The 13,123-nt window shown below is 35.1% G+C and overlaps 1 protein-coding gene across 2 annotated transcripts in view; it reads left to right on the top strand.

Annotated features, from left to right (window-relative positions):
• Window positions 1–13,123, top strand: part of LPCAT2 (lysophosphatidylcholine acyltransferase 2) — a 64,686-nt gene that overhangs the window by 4,452 nt on the left and 47,111 nt on the right. The window contains exons 2-8 of one of the 2 annotated variants that reach the window (XM_010861930.1): window positions 1,624–1,763; window positions 3,210–3,427; window positions 4,914–5,026; window positions 7,163–7,223; window positions 8,110–8,168; window positions 9,647–9,681; window positions 12,328–12,382. In XM_010861930.1, the coding sequence (XP_010860232.1) occupies window positions 1,624–1,763; window positions 3,210–3,427; window positions 4,914–5,026; window positions 7,163–7,223; window positions 8,110–8,168; window positions 9,647–9,681; window positions 12,328–12,382 (681 nt within the window). The remainder of the gene's footprint in view (window positions 1–1,623; window positions 1,764–3,209; window positions 3,428–4,913; window positions 5,027–7,162; window positions 7,224–8,109; window positions 8,169–9,646; window positions 9,682–12,327; window positions 12,383–13,123) is intronic. The other variant, XM_010861931.1, reaches the window with a different exon arrangement.

The following is a 13,123-nucleotide window of genomic DNA, read 5'->3' as shown; positions in this document are numbered from 1 at the left end:
CTGTAGATAAAAATGAAACTTGATCTCTACTGTACACCACACAGAAAGTAATTTACGATGGATCATAGACTTGAACATAAAAGCAAAATCCATATATCATCTAGAAGAAGAAGATATAAAATATCTTCATGATCTTGAGATAGGTAAAGATTTCTTAGAAAGGATGCAGAAGAGAACTAAATTGATAAATTAGTCTTCATCAGAATTAAAACGCTTCTTATTGAAAGATAACCAATAAGAAAATGAAAAAGCAAACCATGGAATAGGTGAAAATATTTTCAATATATATATTGAAAAAGGGCTTGTAAACAATATATGAAGACCTCCTAAAAATTGATCGGAAGAGGACTAACAACCCAATGAAAATGGACTAAAGACTTGAACAGATAGGTTAAAGGGATGACCAATAAGCACGTGAAAAAATTTGCTCAGCATCATTGTTCATTAAGGAAACCACAATGAGATATCATTTTACACCCACCAGGATGGCTACAAAGACTGACAACACTGAAAATTGATGATGTGAAGCAACAGGAACTTTCACACTTCATTGGTGGAGGTATAAAACGACACAACCACTTTGGAAAACAATTCAGCATGTTCTTTAAGCACATTTCACCTGGCCTGACAATTTTACCACCATCCACCATGAATGAAAATGTATGTCTCAAATGAGTCTCAAAAATTGATGTTTACTCATATAGATAAGAACTTATAATAGGCTAAAGGTCCCTGAACAGATTAATAGGTAAATTAATTGCAGTATATTCATACAATGGAATATCACTCTGCAATGAAAAAGACTGTATTACTGATACATATGACAACATGGTTGAATCTCAAAAATATGAAGTGAAAGAAGCCAGACATAAAAGAGTACATACCATGTGGTTTCATTTATATGAAAATATGGAACAGGCAAAAACTATAGTGAAAGATTATCAGTGGTTGCCATACACTGAGGATACATTGACTACAAAGAGACACAAGGGAGCTTTTTTGAGTGATGGAAATGATCTATATCTTGATTATGGTGGTGTCTGCATAGGGCTATGCATTTGAAAAGCTCATATTTAAAATAGGTGCATTGTATTTTATGTAAATTATGCCTTCATAAAATTGATTTTTTGAAGTGATTTTAAACACCAAATGTCAGCAAGGATATACAGTGACTGAAATTCTCATACACTACCAGTGACATTTTAAAATGATACAACTGGACTTCCAGTGGTTAAGACCCTTGCAATGCCAGTGACAGGGCATTCAATTCCTGGTCTGGGAAGACTCCACGTGCCGCAGGGCGACTAAGCCTCTGTGTCACAACTACTAATCCCGCACTACCACTAAGCCCAACACACCTTTTCTTTGTTTCCCCAGCAACCCCTATTCACATTCACTGGTTTTCTCCCCTATTTCTTTTGCTACCTAGCAGACTTTGTGAGGTCAGATATAATGTCTTATTTCCTTTGTGCTTAGATCGTTGCCTGGTGCAGGGTAATGCTCAATTCATCTTTGAGTGAAAGCTTGAATAGCCTAAGATTTTTCTTTTAAGTATGTCTGTTTGATAACTACAGCATTAAAATAATGTCATCTATTTTTTTTTTAATCAACTTTGACTTTCAGATTTTCTTCCTTGGAATTATCCTGCTTCCAATTCGTGCCCTATTGGTTGCAATAATTTTATTACTGTCGTGGTCGCTGGCTGCAATTTCAACAGCATGCTGTCCTGAAAAGCTGACCCACCCAATAACTGGTTGGAAGAGGTAAGAAGTAACTATGTCTAAATATTAGGTGAATCAAGATTAGAAGAATTTATTGAAGTTTAGGCAGTGATCAACAATTGTGGCTCTGAATATAGGATATTTTTGGAATGCAGTCGTTAGAGGCTGTGCTGTGTTGTGCTTAGTCGCTCAGTCGTGTCCGACTTTTTGCAACCCCATGGACTGTAGCCCTCCAAGCTCCTCTGTCCATGGGGATTCTCCAGGCAAGAATACTGGAGTGGGTTGCCCTGCCCTCCTCCAGGGGATCTTTCCAACCCAGGGATTGGACCTTGTTAGAGGCTACATCACTATAAATCAAAAACAGGTCTGAAAGTTCTGTGACGGGGTGAGTTCTTTATCTCTAAATAAATAAAGATCTCAGCTCTTAAACTACAGAGCAAGGAGAGAGCAATCATTTCCCTGTGCCCTCCTGAAAAGTACTTGGGCTTTCTGTGTCTCACTTCTCACCATGAAATAAAAGTTAGAGAAACTTCCTTGGGAGTTAGTTGCTTAATAGCTCCTCACAATATTATTATGTGAATGTTGAGAGAATTCAATAGGAAGCTCATTTTTTAAAACTCCTGTTAGATGTCTTATGGGAGACACATATTTTTCATGAAAAGCTGTATGCTTATTCATATACTGAGATGTCCATCGTGTGTTTGCACTTCTAGGACTGTGTTTTTGTTTTTCTATGCAATTGAGTTTATCAAAGACAGAGACTGGATCTTACTTGTCTTATGTGTCCAACAGAATTCCTGGCACAATTTGATTTAATTAATTTTTAATGACAGATTCTTTTAAAATAGTAAACAAATCAATAACCAGAATTAAGTGCATCTTTGTTCCAGGAAGTGAGATAATAAATTTACTTCTTAAGATTCTTCATGATTTTTAAGGGCTATAATGATATAAGTAATAAAGCTTTCTTTTAAAATTTTATTTTTAAAATAACTCTGAGGACTCTTTCAGCATGCTAGCTCTAAGAGTGTTTTTGGGGGTAGCAGCATCTTTGTTACACAAATATAGATATATAAGGTGATTCATATGAAGGACAAGACTGATTTGAATTTCTCAGTGGGGGATGCATGTTGAAAATTCATTCTTATTACTTTATAGTCACAGAATAATGGAGCCACTTAGCCACGTGGCCTTGGAAAAATTATTTCTCTGGGCCTCAGTTTTATCATCTGTAAAGTGGGAATAATGATAAATGCTCTATATTTCATAAAATTGGGCTAGGGATTAAAGAAATTAATATGCATAAAGTACTTAGAACAGTGCCTGGCAGAAAGAGCTCCGCTGAAGTGTTAGCCATTCTTCCTAGCTGATATTTTAAAATGAAGTGCTGACGTGTTTTGGTTTTTGCTTTGTGCTTTAGAGTAAAACCCTGCTGGTAGCTGCAATTGGTAAAGCTAATTATGTCCATTTTTATATTTATTTCCAAAGGAAAATTACTCATCCAGTCTTGAAGTTTCTAGGCCATGCCATGTTCTTCTCAATGGGGTTTGTAGTTACTGTGAAAGGAAAGATTGCAACTCCGTTGGAAGCACCAATTTTTGTCGTTGCGCCTCACTCAACATTCTTTGATGGAATTGCCTGTGTTGCAGCTGGATTACCTTCTATAGTGTCTCGAAATGAAAATGTGCAGGTGCCTCTGATTGGCAGTAAGTACTCTGTAAGACAACAGTGATAAAATATTTTCATGTTCATGCTTTAAATTTAGAAAGTTCTCTATAGTTTACTGATAAATTTTTTGAAGACTTAAAAATAATAAAACACTTCAAACATATTTCATTGCTTTTAATGAGGTATAATATCAAAAGAATGAATTTATGAAAAAAGATTAAAGACCTCCCTACCTATATACCTCATCATTCTTTTTATTTTCTTTTTAATTTTTAAACCTTTCAGATATAACTCTTTTAAATATTTATTTATTTATTTCATTTATGTTTTTGGCCGTGCCGTGCAGCATGTGGGATCAAACCGGCACCCCCTGCAGGGAATGCACAGAGTCTTAACCACCAGATCACCAGGGAAATCCCCTATCATTCTTTTTAAACCTTACCTCTGCTGCTGCACCATCACTTCTTCCTGCTCCTAAATATAAGCCCAAAAGAACAGTTTTTCAATACAAAATATGGTAAATTTTTTTAAGAGAGAATTTAATTGAAGAATTTGTGAAAGCACCAGTTACCTAGTATTTCAGTGAATTTCTCTTCAGGGTATTAGGCTGATAAATGAAATAAGTCTTTTCTCCTAACTCTGTTTTCTTCATTATTGCCCCCAAATCTCCATGAGGGAAAAATGTGTAACTTGTTGAAAATTATGACGTAGAACAATAAATGCTTCCTGACATAAAAATAATGAAACAAGTGGAATGTTTTTTCCCACCAGATGCTTTGCTCTCTCCCCTGGGGATTAGTCTCTAAGTAACTGCTTCCAGTTGTCCCAAGGCTATTGCCAAGCATCAGGTGGTGAGAGGGTAGGTTTGAAAATTGCCTGATGCTGTCTTGGTACTCTAGAGAAAATGATAGCAGTTCTTACAGCTTTGTCATTCAGCTAAGAAAGACACACACACTCTCTTTCTTTTTTTTTTTTTAAAGATAACCACCTTGCTTTGTGTAACATGACATTTCCCCCCAAAGTTGTTTAGCAATAGATTTTTGGTGAAATGAGGTTTATTGTGCTGGGAAGCTACCTACTTAAAAGACTATTGCACTGAAAATTTTATTAAGATAAATAGCAATTGCCCCCTACCCACATGTACTATGGCTTCACATAATCAGTTTGCAATATTATTGCAGGAATATTCCCAAAATAAAACAAGACAATCTTATAGCGTATTGCGAATGTTTAATGTAAATTGAGAAGTCTTTTAGGGAGAAAATTGCATTTTTTTTTTCATATTCCTGTTGCTAACTTCTGTGAAATCAATGAAATATTTTTAGGTATAAATAGCCACCTGTCCTTTTGAAGCCAGAATCTATTAATAAGTTCTAACAAACTTTGAGTTAGAGGGTTTTTTAAGTTGTTCTCTTTAATTTGCTATCTTTTTAATTTTCCATGCAATTTGTTTTATGATTTGGTATCATTTCTATAGTAGCTGTAGCCCAAAAAATGACTTATGACCTTTCATTTGTTTTAAAGGAATATTGCGGGCCTTGCAGCCAGTGTTGGTGTCCCGTGTAGATCCAGATTCTCGAAAAAACACAATAAATGAAATAATAAGGCGGGCCACATCAGGAGGGGAATGGCCCCAGGTAAAACACAATAGATATTTATTTAAATATATTGAGAATTTATTTTTTGTACACTTGTATATATTCGTTTGGATCCACAGATAACAATATCAGGGTACACCGTATGCTAGTTGTCTTTAGCATAATAAAAGCAGGATAAATGAGTAGGGATTAAGAGGTCCTCTTCTGCATGAGATACTCCTAGAATTAAATGTATCGTTCTTTTTTATTCTCCAAACTCTTTGAACTGGTTTTCACTTTGTGTCATAAAACATAATTCTCTACCTCTGAATTTATCATTTTAAAGATGAGATACTAAAGCTCAGTTATACTCAAAAATATGGTGGGTGGGTATTTTTTGAAAGTGATTAATATCTTAAGATTATCTGAAGTATATTTAGATAGTGCTTTTCAGTTCAGGGGGCATTTCAGAATCACCTGTAGAACTTTTCTACATTTTACCATCCCATCTCCTCCTTCCCCTGGAATGCTTTTTTTTTTTTTTAGTTTATTTATTTTTGGCTGTGTCTGGTCTTAGTTACCCCACAGCATGTGGGATCTTAGTTCCCTGCCCAGGGATTGAACCCACCTCCCCCACACATTGGAAGACAGATTATTAACTACCGGGCCATAAGGAAGTCCCTGGAATGCTTTTGAAGGTGTGGAAGGAGCAACATTTATTGCATAAATAGAGCCTCATGGGTGATTCTGATAAGTACCCCCCTGCCTTTGCCCAGGTGAAAACAAGTGATCGCTAGCAGAACTCATGGTCCTGAGGTGATCTGGCTACTCGTGGTAATGTTTAGATATTAAAGTACTAAGAGGCGTATGATCAGCCAGGAGGTTTTAGAAACCAAGGCATGTGAGGAATGATTTAAAGAGTGACTGGGAAGAAATGACATTTGGAATAAGGATTTGATTTTGCTCTTTGGCTCCAAGGAATTTATCTAGGACTGGTGGGTGAAAGTAAACAAGATTTCAGTTCACTTTGCTCATTTCAAGGAACTTCCTGTCCAAAATTAGAATGGTCTGATTTGGAACCTCTTTCTGGAATGTTCAGGCATTGGCTAGGCAACCACTTGAGGGGATACTATAAAAAGAATTCAAGTATTAGAGATGCTATATGATGTTTAATGCCCCTTCTAGTTCTTGCTGCTGCTAAGTCCCTTCAGTCGTGTCCGACTCTGTGCGACCCTGTAGATGGCAGCCCACCAGGCTCCCCCGTCCCTGGGATTCTTGAGAGTTTATGATTTATTCTATATTAATTTATTCTTCATGGTATAGCTATAGAATATCCACTACATGAATTATATTTGTTATTGTATCTAATTGGAATAGGAAACCTGTTTGTTTTTTAAGTTGGAGAATGGAATCACACCTATTCACAATTTTTATTTTACAAATAACTTGTTTTATGGCAGTTTAGCTTACTAATTACTTTAATTATTACAAAATACCCATTACTAAATGCTGTAAGTGCAGGGATTTTGTTTCTGTGCTTAGCAATTTATTCATTGCTAAATTCCAGAAGTTTCAGAAAAATCAACCTGCTGTTTTATTCAGTTAATGGGGAACTGTAGTGCATAGTTTTTGTGTGGAAATCATAATATATTAAAAACTAAAAACACCTCCTCAGAAAAGAGTATTAAATTGTATTCCGTATGTCAACAAATTCAAGTAAGCATAAAGCATATTGTTGGTATTTCCTCCTTTTTTCTCAGTACAACCTGAAACTGTATGTTGTAAGAGGGAATATCATTTAATGGGAAAATTGAAGCAGAAGTAGCAAATGATTTAGTTAAAGATGTATACCAGTAGAAGAAAGAATTTAATATTGCATAAAATGAATGCAACTTTGACCATGATTCAGGGTCTACAGCTTCTTTGAACCCTTTTCAGATCATTAGCATCATCATTAAGAAACATTTACTGCGTATATTCTCTCTTCAAAACTTTAATTCATTTTCAGGTTAACGGTCAGACTATACCTCTTTTAGAGCAAAACTGAACGATCTGATTCTAGGTTTCACTGAAATCAAGTGCTAGCCTTTTATTTTTGCTTTATAAAAGTTGGCAACTGTGAAGTCATAAGAAAGCAAGTATAGAGGTAATCTGTTAATTAGACTGAAATATTAAATCTATTCCTTTTCTCCCAAGATACTAGTTTTCCCAGAAGGTACTTGTACTAATCGGTCCTGTTTGATTACTTTTAAACCAGGTGAGATCAATTAAATTATGTATTGTGACAAAATAATGATTTCTCAAATGAGCTAATAATAAATATACAAACTAACTCATCAGTTTGCTTGGAGCATTTCTTATTTTCTGATAAAATGTTTTTAATACTGTGAATCTACAACTCACTCTTTTACTTTCTCTTTTGGTATCATAACACCTTCTTCTTTGGAATGTTGTGTGTATGTGTGTGTGTGTGTGTGTGTTTGAGTAGAAACCACTAGCAATTTTTCTTTTCCTCCGAGAACAACCCCCACAGACACTTGGGGTCCGTGTTATCAAGTTAGAAAACCTATTTCAAAAAAAAAAAAAGAAAACCTATTTAAATTATCATTATAATGCTTTCAATTCCTTCTGAGGGTCATGCCTTTTTAAAATATTATGAAGTTGTGAATTTTATAGCAATTTATAATTTCATATGTCATTTAACAGTCATTACTAATATTTTAAAATGTTTTTGTACTGGCTGCTAGAATGCTCAGAACCAAAGTCAGAACTCACTCTAGCAAGTGTGGTAGTTAGTGGTTCAGCTTTTAGTTTCATCGACATTTTTTTCTCTTTATTTTATCTTTTCCTCTTAAAAAAAAAAATTGTTGAATAAAAGGTATTTGGAAAATGAAAACAAATGGATATAAAAATAGTATTTTAAGTGACTTAGGCATAACATTTAATATTTTGCTTACATATTTCTAAATTTAAAAATCTCTCATTTTGGCTAACGTTAGGAATTTACCAACATTCAGCCAATAGTTTATGTGTACTCTTAAAACATTTAGTATATTTACATCACTTATTATTAATTTTTAATTCACTGTAAAACTTGTATTCATATAAAGAGCATGTTATAAAATTTCACTGTGCGGTTATAGGAGCCTTCATTCCAGGAGTTCCAGTGCAGCCAATTCTCCTCAGATACCCAAACAAGCTGGTAAGCATCAAATTTTACTATGAGAAGAATCTCACCATTCCAAACAGCACAAATATCCTAGGACCCCTTTTGCTTGAATAAATTGATGAATGGGTAAATGGTGGGAACAGGTGGGCAGTCTCATTCTCCTTGCCACATTTAGTTTTTAAAAATTTGCAAGATTGGGGAGTTCCCTGGTGGTCCGGGGTTAGGACTTCACCTTCTGGTGTTGGGGGTGAAGGTTGGATCCCTGGTTGAGGAGCTAAGATCCTATGTGCCTCATGGCCAAAAAACCAGAACATAAATATCAGAAGTAATATTGTAACAAATTCAATAAAGTTTTCTTTTTAAAAGTCTGAAGCCTGGTTTATAACCTTAAAAAAAAGATACTTTCTTAAGAAAAACTTGCCAGGTAGGCACAAATTGGTTGATACCAATTTTTGATACTGCTTTTGCTATTACTAAGCTACAGGAAGATATCTCCTTAGCTTCTGCCCTGTTGTCCCTGTGATGGTATGAGTACGTCTCAGCTCCAGGGTCTCTTAGATTAGATTTGAAAAAGCTCTCACAAAGTTCTGATTTTTCATTAAGCTTGAAAGGGAAAACATCTCCTGATTCAATGGTTATTACTGGTGGAGAAGGATTGAAGTAGCAGGATAAATTTGGAAGAGGCTTGGTGTTCAATGACACTCAGTACTTAGTAGCTGAGACACTTGGCAAGTAGCTTAAATAAGAAAATAGCTGCAAAGAACTTCACATTCTACAGAAAGTCCATGTGGGCTCAGGAAATAGCCTTTGCTCCAGCAAGATGTATTGTCGTCTTCTGGATATTGGTTGTGTCACCATTTTCCTAAAGAAAGTTATTTTTTGGCAGGGAGATGGATATTTTGTTTCTGAGAGGAACTTTCTTTACTACAGAATTTACATAAAAAGGCAGGATGTAATTATTCATGCTCTATGTTATTTAAGATTGAGTTCTTGATCAACTTCCTATCAGTGGTTGATTTCTCAGCTTTGCACACTTTTAGTTAAAATTTATCAAATTTTTACTCAATATACTTCTGCCTATGGATTTGTATTTGTCATTTATCCAAATTTTTTCACTCTGTACTATTTCATTTCTATAGTCTCTTCTCCGATATAAACTTCTTTTTGAGAACTGACGTATTCTGGTTTTTGTAAGCCAATTAATTATCCAGATATGTTTTTATTAGGAAAATAGTTAAGCATACACAATCATTTAAAAAAAAAAAATTCAGATCAACTTAATTCCAGAAAAAGATACGTGGTTACATATGGATGAGAAGGCAGCTCTTTGCCATGTAGATATATAATCCAAGAACTGATAGATCACTTCACTATTGTTTAGTGCTTGTTTTGCTTTTCAACATATTGCTTTTAATTCAAAAAGGAAGTATATGAATACCAATATCAAAATAAAATTTTTGGTTTTGTTTGATATTTTTTCTGTAATAGTTTAAATACTATTGTTATTCTAGGATACTGTGACTTGGACGTGGCAAGGATATACATTGTAAGTTGCTTATTATTCATTTATATAAATTTTATTTAAGTGAAGAAAGAAAGAATTTGTTTTTTTTTTTTAAGCCTTGTTTTTATAGAAGTAAAGATTTCTCATCAGAGCCTTAAATAACGGATAAGTTTCTGTAGAGAACATAACTATCTTGCCCATTAAACCCTAACGTGCAGAATTTAATGTGCAGAATTCTCCCATGTGCAGAATTCTAGTTGTTTGTCAGTTCTAATGCATCTCAAGTGTTTACCAATTCTTAAGAAACATTCCAGTGATCTCATTTGCATCCTCCTTAGCTTAAATTTTGTAGTTTCATTCTCAGTGCAAATTTAACGTTATCTGGTGTCTCCATCTGTTTTTTTACCTCATTGGTTTAAATAGTCCAGAGCAGTTTAGTCATATGGCCTGAAATAGTTGTGATGTGTCTGATTTGAGTTGAGGAAATAGCTAAGCAAGTTTTCACTTCCACTCTTTGGTTTTGAGAGGCTGGGAAATCAGCAGTTTCTGTAAACAGTTAAGAGAAGAGAGGAATACTGTTTCACTGTTAAGCAAGCTGAAGTGAAATAGACCTTTTAAAAAGAGCAGAACACATAGAATCTTACTTTCTCTCAAGAAGTTCTTTTGTTTAGTTCCCCTCCCTATTCAGGTGCCTCCTTTGGTACCTGCTCAGACAACATTGACATCCCTCAGTGTTCACCTCAAGGAACCTGGCTGGCCTTGGGCTGCAGAAGAGAAAAATAAAATGACAAACCTTCCCCCAAATTAAAAAAAAAAAAAAAGACAACATTTTGGATTTGAGGGCTTTCCCAGAGCTTATGCAGTAATGCCTTTTGATACTGTTACACACAGAGCTCAAATCATTGATGGATAGGTGACCATCACTTGGAAATATTTAAAAGAAATCATACTTTGCCTTCAAATACATTGTAGACAATCCAAACAACTTATGAAAATTAGATTTTTTTCACTACAAACTTATTTTCTCCATTTTTTGTGTATGTAAATTGCTTTGAAATAACACATTTAAATCAGAATAGATGGGCTGATTACATGTGTTAATAAACACTGATACTTGTGAGACATTTATATTCCTGTTATGCTTTAGTCCTTGGTCGTCAGAGTTAAGTAAATAACACTAAAAATAGGGCACATAAACTGTAAAGGATATCTATTTATTCCCTTGGCTAGAATATCTTTCCTGTCATTACTAATTTCGAATTCCTGGTTTTCAGAAACAAATAGTATGAGAACATTTTAGGAAAAAAATACCTGAAAATTGAGGGATAACATATTTCTATTTCCTGAGGTATGTCATCCTCAGGACCTTTACAGGTCTGCTTAGAGATAGTGACTTTGGGTTCATTGTGACTTTTTTGGTTTTGCAGCTGGACCAGTGGAAATGAAGGTCAAATAGGAGATTGGGGGTAAATAGCGTGGTTAAGTATTTAATCTAGGCTTCTAACCTGAGAAGTATGTAACAGGAGGAAAAATAGGAGAGAGAATACAGCTAAGAAAGGAAAAAAATATTTTCAGAGTTAAAGATATCTTAGGATTTGTAAACAAACACAAGATCTCCTAAAGAAACAACTTTCATCTTAAGTCACGTCGCACTTGTGTGGTAACCTCCCGTTTTTACCTTATCTTCTCATCTCCATCATCTTATATTTAGCGCTGTGTCTGTTATGTCCAAATCAGTTTCCCCAGTTGTCCTTGAGAATTCCATAAGAAATGCTGTTTGGTTTGTCTGTAGTGTGGACAAGTCGAGTTTCAAGAGATGTTGTGTGTGGTTTCATTTTCTTTTAATAGTGTTCAGAATTTTCAAATCAATATTTAAATCATTGAATTCCAAAGCTCTCTGTTAATCATTAAAGAAAAACTTACTTAATGAGAGAGAATGTGGATTGGCTTTTATTTTTATGGGCCCACATTTTTTTTTTCACTATTAAAAATAATTTAGTAACATAATATTCTACTCAGGAGTTTTTCTGTAGACAAATTACTATATCTTAAAATGTGACTGTGAGTAGTTTTCTCTAGGTCTAGGAGTCTTAGTTGTCAAAGAGACTTCAAATTTGGGGTTCCTTCTGCTGACCTGTGGCTCTGACCCACAAATACATATTTGGTATTGTGTTTGGCAATTTAACTTTTGAATATCAAGAATAGTTCTCTATCCTCCAATTAAAAAAAAAATCCTATGATAAACCATGGGGGCTTCCCAGGTGGCGCAGTGATAAAGAATTTACCTGCCAATGTAGAAGATGCAAGACACAGGTTCAATCCCTGGGTCAGGAATATCCCCTGGAGAAGGAAATGACAATCCACTCCAGTATTTTTAGGAAATCCCAAGACAGAGGAGTCTGTTGGGCTACAATCCGTGGGATTGCAAAGAGTCAGACATGACAGAGCAACTGAGCACATGATAAACCATAAAGGAAAAGAATATTAAAAAGAATGTATAATAAAAAATTTTAAATATTTTAAAAAGAATAGGTCTCTAAGCCCAAAAAGTGGTAAAGCAGCAGAGTGGCATTTATAAATGCAGAATACGTACAAAGAGTGACAAACGTTGCTTGTTTGTCAGGAAAGGATGGTTGAGCAACTTTAGGTAGTACCACATAAAAATGGCCTTCTCTCTTTTCTCCTCAGCATTCAACTTTGTGTGCTTACTTGGTGCCAGCCCTTCACAAGGGTGGAAGTTGAGGTAAGTGGTTCAAAATGTAGTCTTGAAACTTGTGGTTTGGCCTTTCTTATCATAGTGAATTTTCAGTCTGGAGAGACCAGATGTAGAAAGATTGGAAGTTAAGTTTGCCACCTTGAAAATAAGCCCTGTTCTTTTGCAAATTGTGTATCTAAACCCAAGCTGTCAGAACTAGCCCTTAAACTTGTGTTAGGAAGCACAACTTCCTAGCTTCTGGGAATTTCCAACATGTCACCACCCTGATTGGCCATATTTTCATTACTCACTCCTATCTTTTTATTCCTTTTAATGCTGACAAATAGATTTAAGGGACTAGATCTGATAAACAGAGTGCCTGATGAACTGTGGACAGAGGTTCGTGACATTGTACAGGAGACAGGGATCAAGACCATCCACAAGAAAAAGAAATGCAAAAAAGCAAAATGGCTGTCTGAGGAGGCCTTACAAATAGCTGTGAAAAAAAGAGAAGCGAAAAGCAAAGGAGAAAAGGAAAGATTTACCCATTTGAATGCAGAGTTCCAAAGAATAGAAAGGAGAGATAAGAAAGCCTTCCTCAGTGATCAGTGCAAAGAAATAGAGGAAATAACAGAATGGAAAGACTAGAGATTTCTTCAAGAAAATTAGAGATACCAAAGGAACATTTCATGCAAAGATGGGATCAATAAAGCACAGAAATGGTATGGACCTAACAGAAGCAGAAGATATTAAGAAGAGGTGGCAAGAATACACAGAAGAACTTTACAT

The sequence above is a fragment of the Bison bison genome, unplaced genomic scaffold (assembly GCF_000754665.1).
Source record: "Bison bison bison isolate TAMUID 2011002044 unplaced genomic scaffold, Bison_UMD1.0 scf7180017864473, whole genome shotgun sequence".
In the NCBI taxonomy this organism is placed as follows: Eukaryota; Metazoa; Chordata; class Mammalia; order Artiodactyla; family Bovidae; genus Bison; species Bison bison.
Note: the sequence above shows the minus strand (reverse complement) of the source record. Positions and strands in the feature narration are given on the sequence as shown.